Raw genomic sequence first — 27,733 nt, 5'->3', positions numbered from 1 at the left:
AGAATCTTTTCTCTGACTCTATGTTCACTTTGGCAACAGCATTCACCTGTAACCACTCCCTCGGTCCAGTAATACACAGTTCATTTCAATAGCACAAAAGGTTGTTTTGTTTCGTTTTTTCACTAAGAAACTATGGATAAGGAACCTGCTTATTGTCTTATAACAATGTGTGTGTATTTCATATATACAGACATATGTAATTCAGACATATACTGATATATATGATATATACATATATGTTTCCCATATAGTGGGCAACTTGTCTTTTTGGATTTTTTCTCTGAAAATATAAAACAAATGTAAAAAAAAAATTCTTCTTCGTTAAATCACTATATATTGGCATGATTAGCTCATATGAAGACCTATACAGATACCTTACATAACTTAAAATAAGTTTATGCTCACATTTTTATATCGCTAAATATTTTACTCTTATTCCTTCTTTGGATAAAAAACTATTTTGCAGACATCTATTACTGATCCAATCTTCAACAAGTATTAAGAATGTTGGCTGGGTGCAGTGACTCATGCCTATAATCACAGCATTTTGGAAAGTCTAGGTAGAAGGACGGCTTGAAGTCAGGAATTTGAGACAGCCTGGACAACAACATGAGACCCTGTCTCTACAAAAAATAAAAAAGTTAGCCAGGCATGGTGGTATATGCTGAGGAGGGAGGATCGCTTGAGCCCAGGAGTTCAAGGTTGCAGCGAGCTATGACTGCACCACGCACTCCAGCCTGGATGATAGAGTGAGATCTCATATCTATCTTTTTTTAAGAATAAGTGTTAAGGTATTTAATCCAATAGGAATCCATCTGCATATGCTTTGTATGGCCTACTAACTCATTTCCTCTTCATATTACTTCCTATTCTGCCATGATCAAATGGATCTCAAAGAAGCTTGTAAAAATCACAAGCCACAACATGAGTTATAAATTTGATCCCAATTTTGTAACCTTTGCATGTATTTATTTAATAATCACTTCAAAGTTAAAGCTCCATGTTAGGGTCCTTTCCCTTTGATTTTATTCTGGTCAGATTCTCAAAATGTTTGCTTCATGCAATTTGCAGAATTTTTTTAACATGTAAAGATGAAGGGAGAAGGAAAACAAAAGTGAGAATGGATGAAAATAACTTACCATCAAAGTATGAGGAAAGTTAGCTACTCAGCTAAATAAAAATAACATATTTAGTGATTTGTAATATAAGAATAAATTGAACTCACTTAGGTCTCAAGAGGTCTGCAACATGATCTTTGCAAAAGGTAGCTTGCCAATTTAATTGAGGCAGGAGTTATTTAATTTTTTTACAGGTATCGTTTTCAATAAAACTACATATGCCTATAATACTGCAATGGCAGATGTGTCTCGATTATTAGAGGTGGGCTCGAGGGAATATATACAATGGATCTTGAAATCTGTAAGCAGCTGTTTGCAGGGGTCTGAAATGATGGGGAGGGCATTGTACCACACACACATGTTCTTTAAGTGCACCAATGTTTTGTTATTTTACTGCAGGTGTATTACAGAGATGAAATTTAATAACTACTGTATACAATGCCAATAAAACTGAAAAGATTCAGTGCCCTGCTGTTCATTATCACGGTACAAATGAGCTCAGAACATTCTGTGTGCTTGCACAGTAAAACCCCAACACACAGAAACCCCCACGTATAGAACTCTAGAGGGTGGGTACTGCCTAAAAACCTCAATGATACTCCTACGTAATTATTCCGAAGCATGGAATTGTTATTGTCGCAAATGCACAAAAATATGGCTTTGAGGTAGCTTGAAAATAACATATATCTGCTATTTAAGTCATAGAAATTGTTCATTGGAAGATGTCTTCTGAAAGGAGAGGAAAATGGAAATAAAGGATATGTAGGTTTCATTAAGAAACCTAAGAATGTTAACAGTGATAATATATTCTATTCAACGAGATCTGGTGAAGTGCCGGGCGAAAGTCGCTCTCCCGCCAAAATGTGACTTTGCCCTTTGTTAAGTACAAGAAATGTCTAACGGAAGTAAGTGCCATACTATGAAAAAAGCAACATTTGCGTATTGGAAGTGCTAAGGCAAATGCAAAGAAGTATTCTTGCTGGTTTCGGTTTTCTCCTCCCCATGAAACTACTTCTATGAGATTAAAAAACAACACACTGAACACGAAAGGTCCATGCTTTAGGAAGTTCAGGTGATCTGTTAGTGAAAGCACACGTAAACAAACCCATGTCAATATCCAAAGTGCGCAAACAATTTTTCAAAGAATGGGGTGCTTCAATTCTAAGCAGGTTATCACTATCAGGCGCGGCAGCAGACTCAACAATATATGCTTCTTTTCTAAAGTCTTTTTTTCTGAAGTCCTTAATAAGTCCGTCAATTCAGATTACAGGCTTCTGTTGCTATCTTTCAGTGTTGCCAATATTTTAATTTGAGGGTTCAGTTTTAAAGAGTTTCAGTAAAAATCTCCCAACAATAAAATAATATCAAGCATGACCTTCAATAAAGAAATATTTCTGTTATTTCACATTGAAACACTGTCCTGATGTTGAATTTTGAGTATACTGCCTTTCTTACGGAAGGATACTACAGAGTGACACTGATAACTACATGATATGTAGATATGTTTCAACATTAAATTATATCAGATACACCTCAGCATTAAATCATTTCTTCAGTCATTAACTGACTTTCCCCTTTGTCTTTACACCTATCAGAAATATAAAGATGAAGAACTGTAGTCCTAATTGTTAGAAGCTATTTAAAAAACCCTTAATGGTGAAAGGGGAAGTTAATCCCACGATCCTGGTGAAATTTCAATTTGGATACTAGGAGTCCATTTCTTTGGTGTCTCATAAATCATCTCAAAGCAATTTCAATGGCTTTTTATGCACTAACTGCCTGAACTGTTGTATAAAACTTGCCTATGCTCCTAGCACATATTCTGTTGTTTCATATATTTTACTTGAGGGCTAAATGCCATAATCAAAAAATTATTGGGTCATATTTAAGAACCTGCTAAAGGTATTGTTTCAGAATCTCGTTGTATGTAGCTCTTGTGTTTTGGAACAATAATGTGATCTATAATGAATCCAAATTTATATAATAGCAAACCGTACTCTGCCTACATTGCACAAAAAGCAAAGCCAAAACATAATCTATACATTTTTAAGAAAGTGTTCATGCTGTTGCTAAAATGTGAATTGGCATATTCCACCCCAGCCCTTTCACAGGAAATCCTCATTGGTTTTAAGGAAATTGCACATGCTAATTCTGAGGATGTTACTGAATAGATTATTCATATAATCTTTTTGTTCCCCCCTTAAGGCTGGGCAGTCAGGAACGATGCAATCTGCCCTCCGCTATGCCTTTCCCTACCGACTGTTCAGAGTTCTAGCTAATCCTGAACAGAGCTGAGTGCAGCTACTCTGTTGTAGGCACTGTGTCCAGGCCCAGATCCTCCAGTGGGCCTGGAATTGACCAGACAGGGTTTTCTAGATGAGAACTAATATGGACTTCTGAGCCTAAAAACTCCATCATGGGCTTAAGCAGCAGGGAACCCAAGTTGGAAAGCACTGGTTTTAAAACAAAACATCTTAGAGTTCAGAGTCTGGCTCTGAAACTTACTTGAACAAATGATTTGAGGTCTACTTGCTTTACTTCTCTGAGCACCCCTTTCTTAATTATTAAGGGACGATAATAATAACCAACTCAGAGATTTATATCGGCACCTAATACTAGTTAGATTAAGCCCAAACTATCTTTTAGAAATTCACTCATTTTGACATTCACTATCAACCATGTCTGGATTGTGAAAGGACTGAGGCAGGGATTATTAGCTGATCCCTGATAGCGCAGCTTCACAGAGCATCACAGGAACCCCCTCGAGTCGGCCAGTCAGCTACTGATGATCAACCTTGTGAGATGTTTACGAGCAATTATAGAGTGGCAATATGAGAATCGGAGAAACACAGCTAGGGGCACAGAGGTTGTTGCAAGGTTCCAAATTTCACCAAAGGAATACTGTAGTTTACAAGGAAACATGCCTGTAATTACCTCCCTCCTCTTACAATTAAAGCCTCTCTGACCACCAGCCTAAGCCATAACTACTTTTCTTCTCAATATACCTTAAGAGATTTCAAGAATACTTTAATGATTCCAACATCCTCCAGGTAAGGAAACATATTAAAAACAATAATTGTTATGACACTTATGTAAAATATGAAACATGAAACTGACAGTGTTAAAATGAATGATGAAAGAAACTGCCTCTTTATAGAAGAACACTAGCTATAAATGTGGAAGGAATGACGGAATTTTAAAAGAATCACCAGTTTGAAGTCCTCAGTTGAAATAAATGATTCAGGCAAGGGTCATCGAGGTGTGCTAAAACCATTAGGTCAAAAGTTGTTGGGAAAAGGGGGTATCTGTCCATTTCTAAAGTATCAATACAAAGATTATTTGTTAACTGCAGACAGGGAAAGGTTCCTTTACAATGGAACAATCCAGTGGTCACCACTTTTGCCAAGTGATTCAAGTTAGCATTACCAACAGCGGCATAGCTCAACATTCTGTTGGAACGTAATTTGACGCACACAGCACCCTCAATGAAGTATTCCAGCCAAAAATGTTTAACCTGAACCTGCATAAACCTCCAGACCTAATTTTAAATTTGTAGGCAAAACAAGTGACGAACAAAATTAAACAGCACCACAAGGAAAGGAAATCTATTAATTCTAGAAAGGGGAATGTTTTATAGGATAGTCGGCCTGGTCTCTTTAAAGTCACTCCCATTCAAACAAACCAACAAAAAAATTACTTGGGAAAATCCCTTAAGCCCAGAAGTTTGAGTCCAGTCTTGGCAATATAGCGATACCCCATCTCTAAAAAATAAATTATACAATTTAAAAAAGAATAAAAATAGAGGAACAGCTCTAGTTTACAAGAAATTATAAAGAGACATAGAAACCAAACGCCATGCGTAAATGGCATTTTCGTAGCCTTTTTTTAAAAAGCTACTGAAGACATTTGCATGAAGACAACTGAAGAAACCTGAATATGGATTGAGATTAAGAAACTATTGTTAATTTCTTTAGGGATAATAACAGTATATTAGGCAAATGTCTGATTTTTAGGAGATACGTACTAAAAAAATCTACGGGTGCATTCTTATTAAATATGCAACTTAAAAAGGTTGGTTCACTGAAAAATATGTATTCTTATACATATTATACACACACACACACACACACACACAAATACTGTATAACAAATACAAACAACTGTTTAACCTAAATAGGTATGCAGCATTCATTTTATTATTTTTTCAACTGTTCTGGATGCTCAAAAATTTATGCTATATAAGGTCAAAAATAAAAATAAATAAATAGAGCTCGATTTTTCCTGTTAATAACCAGGAAGCTGCTGGTGGGGATAGAAGGGAAGATATACAAGATCCCTTTGTTTTTCTTCTGAGTATCTAACAACACATCACTACAGGGTCAATGAATATTTCTTAACCAATGCAATGAAAGAATGGACCCATTCTCCCCTTTGATAAGTACTGGCTGACTTTTGAAAGAAGGGTATACCCATAGCAATCCCCCAAAATGAATGAGCTGCTGCCCGAAAAATACCGCTCGGGGACACAGCTGCGATGACATATAGACTGCAAACTCAAGCCCTGTGATGTCTGAAACGGTCACAATTTAAAATATCCTGTCCTACTGTTCACACTGCTACATTTCAATATTCGGACCAGGATGCTGACCTTTGGTTCCAACAACACCTCTGCCAGAACCACAGACCATCTCTAATTCCCTCATTCAGGCCTTTCCAGATATACAGGCCAAGAATGGTGAAGTCACCAGGTGAGTGAGACGACTCAACCCCCCAAAAGTCAGAGTGGGTGTCTCTCCACGACATGACTTTGGTGTCCTTCCAGAGCCTGCACAGCATGTTAGAAGGAAGAGCTTCCAAAGGACTTTTTTTTGGGAGAGGGCAGTTTTCTGGTTTTCGTAGGCATGAAAAAGATGCTCACAATATGGTTCGTGTACATTGCTATTCAGACTTTACTCCCTCAAAATGGCTTCCAAAAGTGATGTTGAGGAAAGAAACACTAGGTCATTGCAATTTTTGCCCTGCTAGGCACATGGTACACATGCAAGATAAAGGAGACATGGTCCCTGCCCTCCAGGAGTTTATAGAATCCTGTGGAAATCAGCATGCAACAAACACATAAAAATGATGGCAAATTTAAAAGGTGCTAAAGCCCTGCAAAGGAGAGCTTCCCAGGAAGGATGCGTAAGACCTCGAGGGATGTGCTGAACACTCAGAATAAACACTTAGGCATCGTAGCAAATTAAAAAGTGATGTGTATTTCTGCTTGCATAAGGCCTAAATTGCCAATTTCGTAATAAACAAAATAATTTTGTGCCGTTTTCGCTTACATCCTATTTTGACTTTAGATAAGAAAAACTAAAAGAAGCCAAAAGTTTTAGAATTCAGTTGTTTGTAATACCTATTGAATAAAAAGTAAAATAATAAGACAAAGAAATCAATGCTAAAATGTGAAATTCATTTTGGAATCAACTACATGCTTAATTTCGATGAACCAAAAAGGAGCAACCTATGGGCAAACTAAGTCACATATAAAGAAAATCCGTTTCCTCTCTGGTCTCCAAGTTTATGGAAATTAACAACAATCTCCTAGATCAGGTCTAATTCCTATATTCCATTAGTCATTTTAAGATCTAAACATCAAATAACTGTAACAGCAAAGTCCTATTTGATTACTTGCTGAGGAAGAAAAAGAATTTGGATGAGGCTAAAGGCTTGGACTTCACTAGAGAAAACAAGATATGGGCTGGGACACTCAGTTGTGGAATTCTACATAAAGATTTCAAGATTTTCACTATATCACTAATTTTCACCACCTTTTAAATGAAGTTCATATGCAATGTATTTCCATGCCTTGGATAATCAAATTAATGCAAAGAGCCTAAAAGCATTTTCAAGGTCAGTAGTAATGCCATATGTTGAACACAAGTCATTAATCAGAGTATATTTCTATAGAACATTCTAGGAAATGATAAAACCTAGCTGCACATTAGAATAACCTGGGGAGTTGTCAGAAAAGCACAGGCCCAGCTCACAAGATTCTAATTTGATTGGTCTCAGATAGGCAGCTTTCTCTCTCTCTCTCTTTCTCTCTCTCTCTCTCTCTCACACACACACACACACACACACACACACACACAAATACTAATAATGAAACCATGGCTTTAGACATGGGCTATACCCCAGAAAGAAAATACAAACAATTCCTGATAATAAACACTAAACTTCCATTTGAGGGGAGAACTAATAACAATTACTTGTTTTGATGTCATCATCTCGTTAAAAAAAAAATAGATTTCAGCAAAATTTAAAAGTTTGCAAGTCGCCAAACATTCTATTCAAAACAGCAAAAGAAGCCAAAGAAGCCAAAAACAAATGACAATTTTTCCCTTCTGGCATTTGCAATGATGCCCATTAGGTATTAGTTATTGTCTATTATAGTATTAAGGTTGGACTATCTTGCAAAAAACTTTATTCCCACTCATTTTCATTTCTGTCAGATTTTCCATTATAAATTTTATTTTCTCTGCCAGCTAAAAGGAATATGAGGTTACAATTTGGCAAGAACATGTTAAGCTGGGTGTGATTTCTGCACCCCATTTTGATGTAAATTAGCTTTGTCATATTTAGTAAGAACTCAAAAAAGTTCATTTGGTTACTTTTGCTTATCTATTGGTTCATTTTCTACACAATTTTAAAAGTCTCAAAAAGTCACCATGTTTATTTCTGATAATTTCACGTGGAAATGCATTAATGAAATAATATTATCCCATTACTATTTTTAATGAAAACAACTTAATTACTAGTAAAGAACCTGCCGGCTTTCGTTCTTCTGCTAAAATATATCCATTTTAAAAAGTGCCATATGTCCATTAATATTAATGTTAAATCCTTAAGATAAATCTAAAATATGTATCTATTTTTTAACTTGATATATTTCTGAAACAATACACATCTCGCAATAATAATGTATTCCTCCAGGACAGCCCTTTACTACCTGTTGCTTACCACCACTCTGTCTCTACACCAAACAAAAGGCTATTGGGACTGGAAGAAGCGTGTTTCCATATAGCACTGCTCACCCCTTTAAGTCCATAGGATACATTGTTATAATATGATAAAGCAGCTTTTGGAGCTCCTTAGGGCACACCATCTAAAGGTTTTCTATTCCGTATCTCAATCATGTCGTAAACAGAAGAAAACAAAAGCCTCCCCTCCACGAGTCACTCACCTTGTCACACAGTGGGGAATCATTTCAGCTGTGATCTGCTATTTAGACTTGAAGCCCAAGATACTGAGATTTTGCCTTTCTCTTTGGTTTGCATAGCTGGTGTTGTAGACAGGGATTCAAACAACAATACAGCACAAGAGAAACGAATTCACTGGAAGACACACTATGGTCTGTTCTATCCTCAGATTTCACAGAAAGCAGAAATTCATACTCTGTACATTTTTCATCTTCAGTCCCTATTTCCCTCTGTCAGCAAATTTCCAAAATTTCACTTTTATTTATCTCTAAGTAATCACACTGTTTATGGAGATTGCTGCGACCATGCTAAGCACAGAGATAGTAGACTTGCAAGACTCACAACCACGAAGCACAAATTAAGAATGAAGGAATCTCCACACTCCACGGCTACATTATGAAGGCTTTTAAGAAAAGCATATGCAGTCATAGTGCTATATACAAAAGAATTTTCCTGGACATTAATGCCTCAAAACGAACCTCCCAAGGCCCAAAAATTCAGCCGTCACATGCCAATCCATCCACCTCTCTTCCACCCTCTGCCCCTTTCCACTTCTCACCTTGTTTGGAAAAAAAAAAAAATTAACTTCAGTTTCACCCGAGGGAAGTATTCCCCACAAATGGAGAAAGGAGGGTCTGTGTTCTGCACATACACAGACAGACTCACACGGTCTGGATGATGCTTTCACAAGTTAAGGGGCCTCACGCTTACTCAGCAGAGGAAATCTTTGTGTCTGTGAGGAATCACGCCAATTCCTATTAGTAAGAAAGGATACAGGGGCGAGGAAGCCTATTCTCTCAATGACCAGAAAAAGGGGCCCAGCGAAAACAGAGACCTCTGCCATGACCATCTGCAGAAAGGAAGGATGTTGTCAACTTTCTTCTCCCCAAAACTCTAATGACCTCCGCCTTGACCCTCAGAAACCAGACCCACAGGAACACGCTCTTCTGCAGGAACTGAGAGCTTTACACCAGAGACACAGCACTCAGAGGCTTGTCGCCCAGGCTATCTAGCCCGAACATTTGCACTCACATTCCAAAGATGTTTCCGTTGCGCTGGAATGGCTGTAAATTTCTTTCCTGCAGAATTCTTTCCAAACAAACTGCCATGAACTGCACTCCGGCAGGAGCTCTTAACCAGGCACTATTCACCTCAATGCAACAAATCTTTCAGATGCTGAATATGACTGAATTGGTGGCTGGGCCAAGGGAGTAAACTTTAAAAATGCAAATATATACAGGGAAAAAACAAACACACCAACCCACCAGAAGTCGTACCTTCCTATGTCTGATACATAAAGGAAACTTTCCTCATAGGCTCGATTTAATTACGAAAACAAAACTTTGCTTACATTTTTCAGGGGTATATTAAAAGGGATGTTTAAAAAAAAAATCAAAATAGATTCTTCCCCCATCAAGAACATGAGAGGGTGAGAGAGTTCAAGAGAGTAAGCATCCCCTTTCCAGCATAAAAAAAAAAAAAAAAAAAAAAAAAAAAAAAGTACATTTTGTTTGGGTAAATAATAAAAACAGTAGAGCGCTCTGAATATTGAAGAGAATTATTAAATTCCATCAAGAGTTTTCCAAAGAAACTAATGCACTAATAAAAAGGAAGTATAAATTTTTTAAAAAGATTTTAAATACATGATTAATACTGATATTTAACTGAAAAAGAAAGCATCTATAAAAACTCAATTGTCTTGAAACAAAGCTAACACTTTTAGCCAGATAGTATTTTTAGAAACAGCCTCTCTCTGGAGAGTTTAAAGTATACAAATGCAGAGTGCCCAGAGACACAAACACACACATGCTATACCTTTGTATTACACTGGCATTTTATTATTTAATTAAAGTACTCTTATTTTTCTAGCTCACGCATGCTTCCCTTGAGACGGCTTTGCTGTTAGCCTGCTGGCCTTGACTTCCAGCCAAAAACAATTCAGAAACAAAAAGGGACAACAAATCATATTTTCACAGACATTTTTATCCCTCAATACAACCCTGTTTTCACACAACATCATACAGCCCCTATGAAAACTATAATTTAGGGCAATAGCCACCCGAAACCCAGGGTCTGACACATGACTCCGTGAAGTATTTCCTGCGTAAGAAATTCTTAAGTTCTTAATTGCAAACAAACTCTTTTGATAGAACCACTTTCACCGACATTGCTGGTTTGCAAACAGTGCCACTGCTACCGGCTGATGGATTAAAAAATAAAAACAAGCCCATGAACGTAGTTCTGATACAGCAGCGATCTAAAGATGAGGTGTTTATTAGTTCTAAGCTCTGTGTTATTTCATTACTTAAAGAGAGAGCCATCATCTGACTTGCCAGTGCATCTTTGGTGTCACAGTTTAAAACGCATCATCTAATTTAGCAAACAAACTGATTTACCAGGTTAATCCTCTCAACCCTTCCGCAACGGAGATTCTCACTTACCTGGTGGCAACCCTGTAAGTTTGATTCTCTCCCATAAGATGAGTATGAGCCCCTTTCTGTTTTACCTGCCAAGAGAAACGACAAAAAAGTGTAAATTGTGTTTTTCCTTAAAAAAAAAATCTCCTCCAGGTAACAGACATCTACTGCTCTTCCCCGATGTTTACATACGTAAAGTAGGCACTACTGGCAATGTATGCAAGCAAGAGAGGGAATAACACTTCCTCACTCTGGCTATGATAAACTGGAAAAAAATATCCTTCATTCCTATTCTTAGCCAAACTGCTCCACACTTCCAAAAACTGTCATTCCAATGGCCTCCACTTTCTCTAACAAACAAATCGTAACTCCTTATTTTCACTTTCTCTTGCACAAAATTTAAACAATTTCATTTTTATTTACACAGCAGGCAAATTATCTCTGTAATGACCCTAGCCTAGTAATTCCCATTGATTATATTGACACTTAATGGTGAGGCCAAAACTAATCAATCAAAGGCTCTCCAGATGGTGAATTTAGCAAAGAAACTATTCAAAATTCTGAGTCTCTCTCTCTCTCGTTTTCAAAAACTCCCTTTCCCAGGAGTGAGTCCCATCATGATCAAGATGATGATGGAATTTACATTTGGGAAACAGGGCTTTTGAAAAATTGCCTACTCTGAACCCAAGTTCAGATTCCACCAATAGACCCAGCAGCACAAGGGATCGTGGAATGTGAATGTCTGGTTCCAATTCTAACAGCCCGATTTTTATCTGTAGACTACTCTACAGAGATCTATGGACCCTTCGATGCCATTTGGCCACATCTAAGAATAAAATCAAGGGTGTTCATTTGTTTCTTTTTAAAGTTTAACCCCAATAATCATTAGGGAAGATAATGAAATCACATTACAAGAGATCTAAGCAGCAGAGTCCAGACAGCGACATGTGGAGAATAATTGTAGAAATCTGTCCATACCAGAACATTAAAAGGAGCTAAAAGAGGCAGATAGGTGCAGGTGCCTAAGACCCCACCCCATTCAAGTTTAAAGGATACTTCTTTCATCAAGACTGGAGCTTTACAGTAACCGTATGTGATACATAGGACTACACTATTCTTTTATCCAATGGGAAAACTCTAAACTTGTTTTTTGAGAGGCTGAAGAGATTTCCTTCTGAAGTTTACAACCCCCAAGTTTTCCCCTCTCAACTCAACAGGAATGCTAAAAGTAACAGTAGCCTTTTTATCTTGTAGGTCAATGGCAATAGCAATGTTATCAGAGTATGCCTTCCTGACACCACACAAAGAATGTATCTTTGATACATTTATATCCATAAATTTTCTATCTGGTCAAAAGGGTACCCTGTATCCAAGTCATTATATATAGAAAATGGATAGCAGTTTTCAAAGAAAGCCAAACCTAAGTCTTAAAATTAACCCCCTGTTTCCCAGTATTAACTTTTCTACTGATTTTAATGAATCTTAAAGTTGGGAAAACACCTCCGCCCCATTTCTGGTCTAGCGTTCAGCGCAAAGTATAAAATCAATGCCCATATCAGTTTCAATTTCAGTGAAACAAGACACCATCGCACAGATTGTCAGTCGTAGAAGATGAAACAGAATAACTTCCATTGTATGAGGATTTTACATTGAAGAAAAGATACATTTATACTTGTATCAGCAGTGGGAATGGTCACAAAGACATATTTACTCATGTGTGTACGTCAAATTTAGGCTACTTACACCCTTTAACTTCTCTCTCTAAATGTTACTAACAGAGAAGGCTCGACCTTCATGAGCTATCAAAGGACGTGTGTCCTTCCTTAAGCTTTTGCATCTAAGAATGCTTCAATACCACCATTACATCACTTACTTTGACGTAATATTCGCTTGTTTAACAGGTAGATACGCAGGCAGGAAGCTGGGCAGGTAAGAAGGCAGGCAGAAAGAAAGATAGATAAAGTAGAATCTGCTCTGACTTCCTAAGAAACTGAACATCTAGTGTCCTGTTTTGGTCATTTCTAAAAATCTAAATTGTAAAATACAGTTTAAGGAAGAAAAAAACATCTATTTTTTTTTTTTTTCTCTAGAAGGAATTCCTGAAGCTATCCCCTGTAGAATTTCACTACTCAGCATTATTTCCCAACTCGACTCCAACACACAGAACTGGAGGGAAGAATTTTTCTGCCAGGATTTGCCTCACTTATAGATATAAGTTGGGCTACTCCTTCCATTATTTTAAAGATAAAAGGGCAGGATTTTAAAAGGAGAGAGAGAATAAGTAGGAGAAAAAGAGAGGAAGAGTGGAATGCAAAGAGCAAGGGGTAGGAAAAGAAAGAGGGAGGAGGGAAAGAGGAGGAGAAGAACATGAATTCACGCTACAGAGTCCCCAAAGTACTCTTGGCTACATGGAACCCAGCATTCTTTACTATCATATCAGATACAGACTGCTTAATCTTAATTTTGCTTGTTAAAAAATATTTATCCAGATACAAAAATAAACCCACTGCAAATTACAAGTTGTCAGGGTTAAAAATCTACTCCTGTTTGTGTGGGGGAGGATAAGAGACCAGCATAGACATGAATCATTCTCAGTAATTTGAGTGTTTCCATGACATCAATGGGCACCCGTCCAGGGCTCTGTCGAAGTCTGCGAGGTACCAAAGAGGCAGCACAGCCAGCAGGAGGCTGGGAGGTGGACTTTTTTTTTTTTTTTTTTTTTTTAAGGATTATACTCCTTGTAAAGATTTCATCTGTAGCATCCACTTTTACCATCAAATAGATCGGTCCAGAGATCATGAGCGAACACATTTCATTCTGATAGTGTAAGCCTTTAACTTTATTACATCTTTTTGTTCCCAAATTCAACTATAAATCTGCCCTCAGAGCCAAAACCCCTGTTTTGGAGCAAAATAATCAGGCACTGTGGATAAAGCCCAAGCATCTTCTCAAACATAAAATCGCGATTCCTATCATTTTTTTTAAAGATAAAAAGCAGCCATTTTAAAAGGGCACCTCGGTTTCTAGAAAAGAAACTATCTTTTGTGTCAATTATCCATTAAAAATTAGCTGTGGTCTTGATGTTGATTTTCTGCTTAAAATTCACTTGGAACATTTGTTTCAGATAACAAAATTTTCAAGAGCGCTGATAACACGTTTGAGTAGGATCCTTAAGTAACTATCTGTGCTCATGAACACAAAAGCTCCTAAATATCTGTGTTTACTCTATGTCAGGCATGGATTTTTGTCACTTATACCAACTGGCTGGCGCGGACAGCCTCTTTCCTCCTTTCTCCATTCTTCACCACCTGCCTCCCCCCATCCCCACAACCACAACGGGGCTTTGAAAGAGCTGAAGATTCTGTTTTTCCAATATTTAAAAGAGATAGCAGTGATGAACAAACCCGGCGCGTTCACTGCGGAATTTTCGAGACAACCCTCCGGTACTAGAATGCGACAGCCGCTGCGGATATTTTTTGGCACAAAGACAATGGTGGCAGTGCCAAGCCCCATGGCTAAAACTACTCAAAAGAGGCATAAGGGTAGCATTAATCGCTCAAGTCTTTTACTGCGTGGAGTACTGTTATCCATATTTTTAAAACTAAAAGTACCCGTTAGTAACATTTGTTGTATGCCCATAAAGATGGGGTTGGCGGGGGTGGTGGGGGGGGGGAGGGGGAAGATTCTGAAATATATACCAGAAACAAATCTTGTCAGGCATTTGATTCATTTTTATACCTAAAAGGACCAAATGTTAAATTTTGCTGCTGGTGACGATTTGCCGTGCATGAAATGAATATGACCTAATGGAGTACACGAAGGGCTGAATGAAAGCTATACAGAGGATTTCATAAACTAAGTCGACATATTGGCTAAACAACTTTCTTCTGTAAAAATGATGTATACAAGGGAACATGTAATACTATGTCACAATTTTTTAAATTAAACAAGGAAAACGCTGTAAATGAGCAGACACAACATCCGTCAATCAATCCTTCTGGAGACAAAGGAGATCAACATGCAGCCCCGTCTACAGAACAAGTCGGCTTCTCCAGTGAGCAAACAGTTCAGGAAGTCAACATGTGTTCTGTCCAAATCGAACCCGTCGGCTGCTAAAGCCTATATTTAAATTTGATTATTAAAAATGGCACCAAATGACAGTCAATAAAGGATTCACTTGCTTCCCCTGCCCGGGAAAAACTAATATGAGCAGGAAAGGCAAGCAACTTCCAATCTTTTTTTTTTTTTTTAAGTCAGTGTTTTGCTGATCTATTCAACAATCTTTTTATCTTGCTGTCCCAAGAAGGAGCAGGAAAATTTGCTTTTTATTTGAGGGTGACATGGTTAACAAATGTCTACAGATTTTCAAATTGAATATTTTTATATTCTTGTATTATCAGCCATTTGACTTCCAATTTTTTTCCAATATATCCATGGTATCCTATTGTAAGGGGATGGGGTGACAATGAAAATATTATGTGAAGGGAAAAAAATGATCTCATAAATCCATTCCACTCATAGGGATACTTCTAAGAAGGATCACCTTTGGTAGATTACCGCCCCTGGATACACATGACACTTCCTAAGCCACCTAGAAAGAGCTCGAGACAGACTAGCAACTTATCAATACAATGATTTCTAGAGATAAGCTCTAACAGAGACGATCCCTCTTGTGGTTGACCAGTAGGAGAATAACAGGGTCATGTTTGGTTGTGTATCCTTTCATTTGTAAAATGCCACTTTTAAAATTATACGTAAATGACAGGTGTTTCACCCACTACTGAAATAGATGCATCTATATGGGAGAATATATCATCCCATGAAAAGCCTTGATGAAAAATTATCTGATGCTGCACGACAATACCAGGCAAGGCTGTTTCACTGTTAATCCTCATTCTGGGAACTGAAGAATGAGCCTTTTGTTCCCTGGCATCGGACTAGGGAACTCATCATAAACATGTTTGACTCAGAATAAATTTCTGTCCCCATCCTCAGACTCTCCCATCTCTGATTACCCTATGAATTTCTTTATATATATGTAGAAAGGACTAGTTCATTAAACAATGACTGAAATTTTTAGTAGTTCTGAACATACACATGAGGTTATTATTCACAGACCTTCATCATTTCCACGCCTGCCTTTTCCTTCTCTATCCAAATAAGAATAGCTGTGTCCTTACCATGTATTAACCACTGCTCAAAGCTCTACATAAAATGATTCATTTAATCTGCGCAACAACCCCATAAGGCAGGTAATACAAACACCATTTTGCAGATGAGGAAACTGAGATCTAGAAAATCGCCCACAGCCACACAGGTACAAGTGACAGAGCGAGGATTCAAACCCTGGCAGTTTGTTTGCCCAGACTGTGCTCTTAGCACTATGCTATGCTGCTGGTGTTTAAACTCTGAGGGGAAAAAAAAAAAAAAAGTATAAATAAACTAGAGGCCCAACACTGAAGACTCTCAAATCCCACAGCTCAAAACACTCATGAATTTGATATGAAATTAATGAAAGTGTCTTATAGGCGATGATAATTTACATTTACATGGTGTTTTATTCCTAAAAGGTCTCTAGGTACTTTATAGCTGCACAAATGATACACATGGATTCTGTGACGTCTTACAATAAACTGCCACCATCTCCACACATTAACGCAAAGCAACTAATTAACAAAAACATGGCAGAAAACTGCATTTCTACACCTTCTCTATGTGAAGACTATGTCTTTGTATTAAGATGTACAGAAGAGTAAAAGTAAAAATATAATTATAATACAGGACAACCCAGCATCACTCAGCATCATCTACAGAATAGTGGTCCCACAATAGGCTCCAAAAGCCAAAAGGGAGACTAATTAAAAGAATCTACGAACTGTTACAAGCTATTCCCCACCGCCCCCCCCAACAGATTTACATTGTATCTAGCATGTTAAAGGCTCTGAGAAGTACTGAAGTTGAGACATTTAATTCAGGGTTTTCTTTTTTTTTTAAGGAGATGGGGTCTCACTATGTTGCTCAAAGTTCTCCCAAACTCCTGGGCTCAAGGATTCTTCTGCACTGGTCTCCAGAGGAGCTGGGATCACAGGCATGAGACACTGTACTTGGCTTTCAGTTTAGTTTTATACAATGTTTCCTAAACTGACTTGAGCATACATGCCTGTCCTCATCATTTTTGTGTCCATTAATACAAGAGCTGATGGCCTTTAAGAACTACTATTATTTAAAACTTAACACTAAGAATATATCATGTTACTATATATTTGTAGTTTTCTATCAGATAAATTATGTAGGTTCAAAAATTAAATTTTTATTTTATGTAAATTGATATGAAAACATTTTAACTAATTTGCTGGTTTCCATTGGCTTATATTTCTTACGGTAATCTGTGGCCATGCAGGTGTAGCTTCATTGTTCTGACTAGCTAGTCAACTTTACTCCTGATCCCAGTTTGGAGGTGAGACTCTGGGTTTACAAAAAAGCAGAAGGTGACATTATTCTTTCGATTTCAAAAATTTCAGAGAAGAGCACTGGTTCTCTCCTACAGAATCTTACGATACAGGGACAACTCTGCCTTCATCCACAGTCATTTAAAAATCTAAATGTAAAATAAATTTGTGCTAAAAGAATTACAATTCCATTACAGCAAATAAACTAGTCATCCAACAACCTAGGAAATCCTATAAAGACAAATAGGGGAAAAGGTAACTAACCAGGCACATAGCTTGTATGTATCAAGTGATAATGAAAAATGGGCAGTAAACCATTTTTTTCTGGAAAAGACTGGCATTAACCCTCTCTTTCACTGATGTTCTTTTAGTCCTAAAAACAGAATACTCAGTAATGGCCTATAGCTCTGGAAACTGTGAGATCCCACTGGAAATTGTGAGTTTTGGCTGCATTTCATCACTGATTCACTGATTCACCTCATCTCATCTAGGCACTGTGCTGCCTTTAACACAGTATGAGTACTGAAATTCCAGGTTGTATCTTAAGGTGCCACCAAAAATCTTCACTTTAGGGCTCTGCTAAGTGAAGAATTTCATATTCTATATTCAATTCTTCATAAAGCACTTATATTTGTAATGCACTATCTCACATGCAAATTTAACTTACATTATTTAAGACAACACACCCTAAAACTCATTAAATGGACATTTTAGTCCATGTTTTTACAGATGAAGTAACTAAAATTAAGGGTAACCAGCTCATATAGTTAAAAAGGCTGCACAGATATGAAGTGGCGAAGTTAGCACACAGACCTCCAGTTCCAGTATCAAGACTTTCCCACAATACGACACCTCTGTTTGGAGTTTTCTAGATGTATTATTATCACTGCCTACTATAGCAACAACCATTGCCTTCTCACTACCGTAATCCTCTCCCCCAAAAATTTAAACTCAGTTCATAAAGTCAAAGAGTTCTCAAGTTCCTTGATGGATGAAAATGTCCGAATCGATAAGCATTTTGAGCGAACATCCTCCAGTCCATCAAAAACTACCTTTTCAGTGCAGAATAAAAACATTGTCCTAGATGATTTCACATGGCCCAGACAACAACAGCCAAAATCAGCCCCTCACTTGGCATCCTGCTTAGGAGAAGTGCACACATTATCAAATTAAAGCACATGAGTTTTATGCTTGATTTTCCGAACACAGGAAAATCTTTCATTGAAAAAAACACTAATTCCACAGAGTGTGCAATTAATCAACATAATCATGGGGATAACTTAGCTGTTTGGGGAGGTGTGTCAAATAACTCTTTAAGGCCACTAAAGTACCACTTGAACCACCAAAGTAATGATTTTCTGAATCAGCAATTTGTACAAGGGTCCCCTAGAGACCTGAAGGACTAAGGGCAATCCTGAAATCACTCAACTTACTTCTAATGAGTAACTTACCATTGGCTTTATGTGAATAGTATCTTCACAGCGATGCCTACCCTATCTTATATTTTTACTGCAGTTTGAGTCTATGATAATTGGATATAACCAAGGCAATTAAGCACTTGTGTGGTCTTGGAAAAAACAGCATATGCATTTGAAAGCTTATTTTTTATTCAAAAGAACATAATAGTTTTTCATATAAAAATGAAAAAAGCTCATCTTGCAATACATGCTAAAGGTGTCAAAAGCAAGCAGAAATAAAATATTTTCACTGTATTTTTAGGCAGAAGGAAGACTCACGGTGAGCCGGTGAGTGTGGAGAAAAGCAATTGCCTCAAATTCAATTCATGGCTAAGAAACCTTGCTGATCAGGAGAATTATCAGCAAGACTTTGCCTAAAAACAGATTCCTGGGTTCTTTTCTCCATGGTATGTGAATTCAGTAGAGTCTGGCATTCTCTTTCTTTTTTTTTTTTCTTTTTGAGACAGAGTCTCGCTCTGTTGCCCAGGCTGGAGTGCAGTGGTGTGATCTCAGCTCACTGCAACCTCCACCTCCTGGGTTCAAGCGATTCTCCTGCCTCAGCCTCCCAAGTAGCTGGGATTATAGGCATATGCCATCACCCTGGCTAATTTTTGTATTTTTAGTACAGATGGGGTTTCACCATGTTGGTCAGGCTGGTCTTGAACTCCTGACCTCAAGTGATCTACCTGCTTCAGCCTCCCAAACTGCCACGATTACAGGCGTTGAGTCACCGTGCCCAGCAGATTTTTTTTTCTTATAAATAAAATTCCACTGGTTATTCTGACCAGCTAGGGAGACAAGCAACCAATGTAAGTGATAGGCACAGCTCTACAGGTTACATTAGCTAAAACTCCAATAAACCTGGTAACATGATGGATAACAAAAAGCAGATTACTACTAGAACCAACCTATTTAAGCAGAGTTTTTTTAAAAGACAAGGAATTGGTGATCCCCAAGGTCATTTCAGACAGTTACATTTCATGGGTTACAGAAACCTTTCTCTGGCAGCATGCTAGGCCTTCAAATGTGCTCATCTCCCATAATGAAGGCTGTTTTTTTTTTTTTTAAGAAATCAATTTTACATTGCCAAATTGATTCCCCTAATAAACAACAGTATCCCAAATATGAGAATCCTGGAGTTTTGTTAAGGTTGCTTCTCATTGATCAGATCCATTGGCCCACTGCTCTGAAAGCATCTCTCTTCTATCTCAAGAGTGGAAGTTACCTTTAGAATACAGGATCCAACTCTAGTGAACCTCACCTGGTTCATTCATTTAAAAGGGCCCTTCTGCCCCTTCTCTGACTGTCCATGTTCCGTGGAGGCATGACAAGTCCACAGTGAGGGAGTCCTTTCCCTTTCATTGGAGGAGATGGTTGACATTTCTGGCCAAACGTAATAGAGACAACATCATCTGGGCAAGACTTTGTTGCCTGGCTAAATATTTTGGAATTTACTGGCAAATCTGAAGGAAATCAGCAGCCACATTTCACCACACATATCACTTTTAATCATAAATTATTTGCTGCTCATTTAACTGAATGTTCCACTAGAGTCTTAGCAACAGTAAATGTAGAAGATAAAAATGATAAAACTCTAAATAAGCCACAGTGGGATGGAAAAGAGAGGAAAAGGTTTAGTATTTTATTTGTTATAGAGTAGTCTACATAGGCACTTAGTTGTCTATACAGAAAAATTGCGTATTTAAGGACCATGGTACATAGGTGATAGCCTTAATTTTCAAGCTAAGTTTACAATGAACACGAATGTAACAGTGTTCATCTCTTAAACCACACACATTGGATATGATACTCAAAACTACATCAAAAGAATGGGGGGGCATGACAATGTTATATATGGTATATAGACAAATATAATACATATATATATACACACATATATAAACGACATTTTTAACCCCAGACCAAAGATAATCCAGCTGCCATTTGTATGGCTATCTGTAATATGTTAAATGACCATTTCTCTAGCCTTAGCACTGAATACAATTGACCTATATCCCCTAAACATGAACTACTGAGAGAACCTGGAGGGGAGTGGGAGGAACAGCCCAGAATTCAAAACGCATTCCAAGGAAGACAAAGAGTAGGAAGATTGCTAACCATTATATTTATAGAAGAATTATGTTTTCCAGCCAAGCCTGCTCTTCAAGATCAACTTCAAGAGAATGGGCCCATAATAATAACCAAACTGCCAGATACGCAGGGCCACACTCTCCAGAGTCCAACCAGCCTGCAGCACTAATTATTGCTCAAGGAAGGGGAAGGTTGGTAGACGAATGGTCCCACGCTGAGATGTTTAAGAGAAGCCTCCCAATGACCGAATCTAGGAGCATGACTCAATCAAGAGAGGAAGGTGGGGAGGACAGGAAGGAAGAGGAGAGGCAGAGGGAAGGATGAGAGGGAGGAGAAAGAGAAAAGAGAAAGCAGACAAGGAGTAGCCAGAAGAATGATCTCATCCTATAAAAAGTATGCAAGAAAATAAAATGCATTACATATAATATGTTTACAGACTACAATTTTTAATCCTGAAACTTGCAAAAACTGTCATCTGAATAGTGGTGAAAGAGGCCTAAAAAACATAATATAGGGAAATTCATATTTGTTGGGTGCTTTCTGTGTACCATGTGCTGGATGCAAGAGAGTCAACAATGGGCATTATTCTCAAGGAGGTAAGAGTTTAGATGACTAAAATACCAGGAGTAACACAATGCTATCCATCAGTAAGGATATAATGGGAACCCAGAGAAGCACCAAGAAAGAGCATCCAATACAACCTCATTGAAGACAAGGTGGTAACAGGAGAGACGTGTAAGTGAGACTTCATGCAAGTTGACATTCCAAGGGAGGTAATAAGGACTTAATATTTGTTAGAATGCAATTCTTAGTTATTTGACAATGTTAAATCAAAATAAGTAAACACTAATAAGTAAAAGTTTATATAATTTATCCAAAACAAATTTTAAGGTAACTGGAACCTAAAATTAGAAAGAGGAAAAACTGGAAGAAAAAATTAAAAAAAAAACCTGTAGATGACACTTCTGCCCTTCCACAGCTCTAAGTTCTCTGTTCACTCCATGGCTGGTTTGGAAGTTTTTATGGCTTTTGCTTACAAATTAGAGAAATTTGCAGTATAAGACAAAAGAACTATAAAAATCTAAACTGCCTTCTCTGTACAACAAATACCAAACTGACTCAATCAAGTCATTTAATTTCAGAGATACACAGAAATCACCTACACAAATCAAATTATTATAAAGACTTTGATGGAACCTTGTCAACAAAAATTGTTGCCATTTTTGTTTTTTGTTTTTGGGACGGAGTCTCCCTCTATGGCCCAGGCTGGAGTACAGTGGTGCAATCTCGGCTCACTGCAAGCTCCGCCTCCCGGGTTCACACCATTCTCCTGCCTCAGCCTCCTTAGTAGCTGGGACTACAGGTGCCCGCCACCGCGCCTGGCTAATTTTTGCATTTTTAGTAGAAATGGGGTTTCACGTGTTAGCCAGGATGGTCTCGATCTCCTGACCTCGTGATCCACCAGCGTCGGCCTCCCGAAGTGCTGGGATTACAGGTGTGAGCCACCGCGCCCGGCCTAATTGTTGCCATTTTTAAAAGACATACTCGTTACCCAGAGCCCTGGCCATCACTACCAGGACCCAAGGATGCTCTCCACCCAGGCGATGGCAGAGGGGCTGGCATTCTTCCTCTGTAATTGCCCTTGTATAGTTTATTCCTGTGTCCTGGGAGTAAAGAGACCATCAGTGATTTGTTCCTTTAACATCTCATACTCTACAAACAACAACTGCAAAAGCAAAACAAAACAAAAAAGATTTTACTCAAAGTGCCATTCTCAATGTCTGCCAGTGAGCATAGCTTAATCTGGTTTGCAAGGAAACCAAAAATGCCTTTATAAAGCATCATGATGTAAACGTACTCACATTTTCCTTGGCGAAGCAAGTGAAAACTATCGACCAACCAAAACAGGAATTTTTCTACTAGGAATTACCTACCACATCCATTACAAACAAACAGTCATATTTCAAAATTTCAATGGCTTATCTATCCCCTTTTAAGTTCTGTTCCCAACTTAGTCCAACAAGAATACTTCTCAACTATAATCAAGCCAAGGGGAATATGAAAGCAATGAAAATATGTTGAATCGTGATATGCAAGCAACCACTTCAAAAACTCAAGACTATTACAAACGTTGCATGTTATTTGAACTATCAGGACTATCTATTGAGCAAAAACACACTCAAAACAAAACCTCACCTTTATTTCCAAATAAAAACAAATTAACTGCCATGCTCAGTATTAAGCTACAACTTTATAATCATGGTAAATATCTGATCAGTTATATAAAAATAAAATGAAACAAAACAAAAAACAAAAAAAAAAACAACCTTGAAAAGTAAAGTTAAGAACCTCACACACCAGTCAGTTCCTATCTGAGGAGCCAGCAGAGGGCGCACATGCCCCAACAAGAGCCGGCTATGGCCTGGCACTCCCCAAACTTATTTAGTACTAAGTCTCACTAAATCTGTACGGGGGAGGAGGGGTACAGTTGGCCAATCAGTGGCATTGATAAAACTAATGTGCTCAATTTAGGATCAGTAAGAAACATACACAAGTACACTTTAGTATTAAATAACTGACTTTAACAGAGGTTTCTTAGCTGCTCCATGGAAAGTTGTTCATTAAAAAGATTTGTACAGAAGTGAGCTTCTGTCAGTTTTCAAGGTCACAGTAGTTTTTATTGCCCCATCTGACCTATATGAGGACTTATTTGTAAGTGAATTTATGAATTTATGGAAGTAAATTAAATATTAAATTTCTAACATAACACATATTTTTGTGAGTATACTGAATTACCCTTAGCAAAGTCTCTTTTAGTGTGTGTATATTTCTGTGTGTCTTATACAAATCTATGAATTAACTTTTGTAACCCTAGAGTAATCATATATGTAGCATTTAATGGATAAATTGAGATATGTAAGTTCCTTATTTTCCCACTGGTTTGTTTGATTGATTACTTGCAAACTGTCTATTCTGTGTCTCTATATCACAGTATTTGCTTTGGGGTTACAGTAGTTATACCAGAAGAGTACCCCACAGCTATGTACGTGCACATACATACAGGTAGGGCACTGTTTATTGTTTTAAAGACGTTTTCCTGTAAATGCAAAAGTCTCAAATTGTTCCTACTACTTTCCAAGCTTGTTGAAACAATAGCACAAATTGAAAAAAAATAGTTCATAAAAGCACCAAATTAAAATGAACAACAAAGACTATATTATTTACTTTTACAGATAACAATTAAATAATCCACAACATATTCGATCTCTAATTTCAAATAGGTTAGAATGAATGGAAGGCCTGCCCCTAAGTTTTAAGCTAGAAAGCCTGATAGGATAATTAGCTGCCACTGTCCCTCTACCTAAATGATCTTAGCCAAAAAGCTTGATCTTAGCCAAAAAGCTAAGAAGCAATTCCTAAATGATTATTTCAACCTCACCTCTCTATTCACCAAACAAAAACAAAAAAGCCAAGTAACATATCTATCTATCTATCTATCTATCTATCTATCTATATTTTAGCATTCTTCATAAACTTGAGAGAACTTAATTTATAGACTCTGAAACCCAGGTGGCCTATGTTACACACAGGTCACAATAAATAATATGCCTCCTTTGGCCAATGTGGCTAACACCATTTCTGCCTAAGCTCTCAGTTCTGAAATGTTTGCACAATCTGTTAAGTCCAGGGAAATTTAAATGATTTTGACATGCAGCCTGCTAAGGCCAGTGACGGGGATAATGCCTCTTTACGTGGGTAAAATTTTGTGGCATATAGGTCACTCTCTTAAGGGGAATCAACTGTGTGTCTCTTCTTTGCATTTCCACCACAATCCTTCATCTTGCAGCCTGGAGCTGAGAGTGAAATGCAAGAAAGGAGCCGAGTGCTCAAAGCAAAAATCTGCTTCCAGGACAATCCATTATATCTGACAAGTTAAATGTTCCATGGTAGGCCATATGGCATCAGAGCAGGCCCGACGATAGAAGAGGGGAACTCAGCAAATGCATCACAATTAAGGAGTTTGGCTACAGACTTTACTTTGAATTACTTATTTTGTTATATCAAAGTTTAAATGCAGTCCCCCACATTTTCAACTGAATTCCTTTGATGAGACCATTTTTCAAGAATCATCACAAATTCTTTTCTCATCCCATTACTGTGGGCCCTTAAATCTATCTATAGGTGAAGGCAGACATGGCCATTTTTACCAAATGGTGTTTCAAAGAAGAGGACCTGTAGCTGCATTTTTAAAATGTCTTCAAGACAAATACTATGTAAGCCCTATCTGCTCACTAGATTAGGATATGTAAATGAAAGTGATCATTGGATTGGGGCATTTAAATGAAACTGATAGAACATTAAGTGAAACCAGTTTTCAATATTAAGTCTAAGAAATCTTAAAAGAACTGACATATTCCTGTTTCTTCTGTGGTTTACTTATTATCTATCAAATGAATGAATGGGCTGGACTGACTCTATTGAATTTATCTCCTCCTAGCATGGCACCAAAAAGGAACTCTGTACATCCTGCTAATACCATGTCCCAGAGACAAGTTTTATAAGCTCCCTAAGACACTCTGATGATTAAAACTAAGTTGCCTAAAATAATATTTGTCATTAGGGACAATGTAATGTAAAGATTGGTACTGAATCAAGATATGCATTTATTACACTAAGGCAGGGGAAGATAAAATTGACAAAATCATTGAAATAGTTAATAGTATGCTACAGCATGTTACCCTTCTTTTAAATTAAAAACGAATGTTTTTATTTCTCTCAAAGAATTCTCAGGGGAGATCCGTACCTATAATAAAAACTGAAACAGCTTTCAGTAGAAGTATCCAAACTCATCTGCTCCAATGGTAATTTTATCAACTCCTTTACTTCCTGAGGATGATTTTCTTGAGCAAATTTTGTGTGTGTGTGTGTGCAGTAATAGGGAGATTCTAAACAATAATGATTATCGTTAAGGAATTCACACTGGTTTGCAAACATGAAATTCATAATGATTAAGAGAAACATGCACGCATTTTTCCAAAAGAGAAAATGTTAAGACTCGTTTCCCTAAACTATTTTCACTCTCTATTTCTCCAGAGGGTCACTATTTCCCTCAAATGCACCCGCTCCTGCCTTAATTAAGGATAACATTGTTTCAATGAGCCTGTATATACTTTATAAGAATGAGTCATTTTGCTTTATGTTGAAACTTATGAACACATTTTTTTCTGGTGGTCTTAAAGTTATCATTTGTTAATAATCTAATGTAATGTTATATTTGCATCTCCCTTATTTTTAAATATGAGATGATTTACTGAATTATAAAAGATGGTATGTGGGATATGAATTGGTCGTTTGCATCCTGTATTAACAATCAATTGTTAAGAACTGTTATGATGCCTTATATTTTATTAAGTGCTTTTCAACATACATGCTCAAATGAGCTTCCTCATAATCCTGTTAGGTAGATATAACAATTATCATTTATACTTTCATTCTGGATGTGAGAAAAAAGGGATAGTTGGTGGTTAATTTATTTGCCTTAGAGTACACAGCTATGAAAGAGAAGAGTCCCATCTTTTGCCCAGGCCTACCTAAATGTCAGCATTATATTTTATCATGCCATACGTGAGGAAGCAGGGCCATTAAAAAGATGCAGTTTTACTTACATGTAAGTTCATAGATTATGCATTTTTACTTTTTATCCAAGAAAAGTAGTCAAATGTTTTGGTGTGTGTTAGTGCCCAGGTTGAAAAAGGACACACCTGGCACATAATTACACTTGCCCACACACACACAAACATACGTACAGGTTTATAAAATGTAGCCACATACACCTCAGCACCAACAGAGTGCATTGGGCCATTGTGTACTGTAGATCCTATTTCTGTGTATCCAGGTCCACACTTTTATTACTAATTAAAATGTCCAGATGGTAAAATAACACCTGATCCGAGGGGCTTTTAAGTACAGTAATTGTCAATGCTCAACTCCTACCTTGTTAACAAACTGGAAAATTTGGCCTACACTGAGTTTTACACATACTGTTTCCAAACCATCAGTAAAATGTAGTTAAAACTTTAATAATGTGGACAGAAAATGCCTAAACTCTTTAGCAAGAAAAAAAAAAAAGTAAGATCTGACATTCAAATCATTACCACGGTAAGAAAGTTTATGGAATCCAACAGAAGGAATGTCATATCATAGCAATACAATTGGGTTTTATCAACAAGAAACCTATAGTAGAGGGTAAGAATGATGTTAGAGCTATTCAACATCCAACCATTTCACGAGGCCCTTTCTTTACATCTTTTGTTTTGCAGATTCACTAAATGATAAACAATTCTTAAAATATATTTTGTCTTGTCAAGTGTTTTTTCATTTTAATATATGGATACAGATCTTAATCGTAAAGCAAAACCTTTATTATCTTATAGAGTTTTTAAAGATGTAGATTCCAGAGCGACCCCTGAAATTCAAGCTAGGCAGTGGCTCATGAGTAATATACTTAGGGAAATCACAAATGCTTTAAAAATGTTTAAGCAGTTACTTCCTAATCCTAAGTGGATTCTTTTTTCTCAAGCAAACATTTTTGCAAATATTTAGGTTGCTTTGATACGCAAATGTTCTCCCAAACATTTCCACCAGCCAGCCACTGAAATCTCTCCACAGACCCCAACCAATGGGAAAGTTTGCAAGGGAAATATGAGAAGCGACTGAACGGGAATACTGGCAGGAACACTGGCTTCGCTGCCCACAAACAAATGTTGATTTTGTTGCAACACCTGAAACACAACCTCTGGGTGTCTTAGTGGAACCCCTCCTTTAAAATTCTCAGTCATGGGGTTGTGATTCTCATTGACTGAAGCAGTATCTTCTGGGGAAGGTAAAACTGATCACCCACAGGATTCCTATTTCAGAGTTCAATAACTCCAGTAAATGTAGTTTGCTGCTGGACAG

At 37.4% G+C, this 27,733-nt stretch overlaps 1 protein-coding gene across 17 annotated transcripts in view; it reads right to left on the bottom strand.

Annotated features, from left to right (window-relative positions):
• LOC105477098 (transcription factor 4) overlaps positions 1-27,733 on the bottom strand; it is a 419,558-nt gene that overhangs the window by 171,233 nt on the left and 220,592 nt on the right. For 13 of the 17 annotated variants that reach the window (XM_071085290.1, XM_011733442.3, XM_011733446.3 and 10 more), the window contains one exon: positions 10,804-10,868. In XM_071085290.1, the coding sequence (XP_070941391.1) occupies positions 10,804-10,868 (65 nt within the window). Of the gene's footprint in view, positions 1-8,346; positions 8,849-10,803; positions 10,869-10,971; positions 11,359-27,733 lie in introns of those variants that run through there. The other 4 variants (XM_011733455.3, XM_011733454.3, XM_011733453.3 and 1 more) reach the window with 4 other exon arrangements.

This window comes from Macaca nemestrina, chromosome 19 (genome assembly GCF_043159975.1).
Source record: "Macaca nemestrina isolate mMacNem1 chromosome 19, mMacNem.hap1, whole genome shotgun sequence".
Lineage (NCBI taxonomy): Eukaryota > Metazoa > Chordata > Mammalia > Primates > Cercopithecidae > Macaca > Macaca nemestrina.
This window is presented reverse-complemented; position numbering and strand designations above follow the sequence as displayed.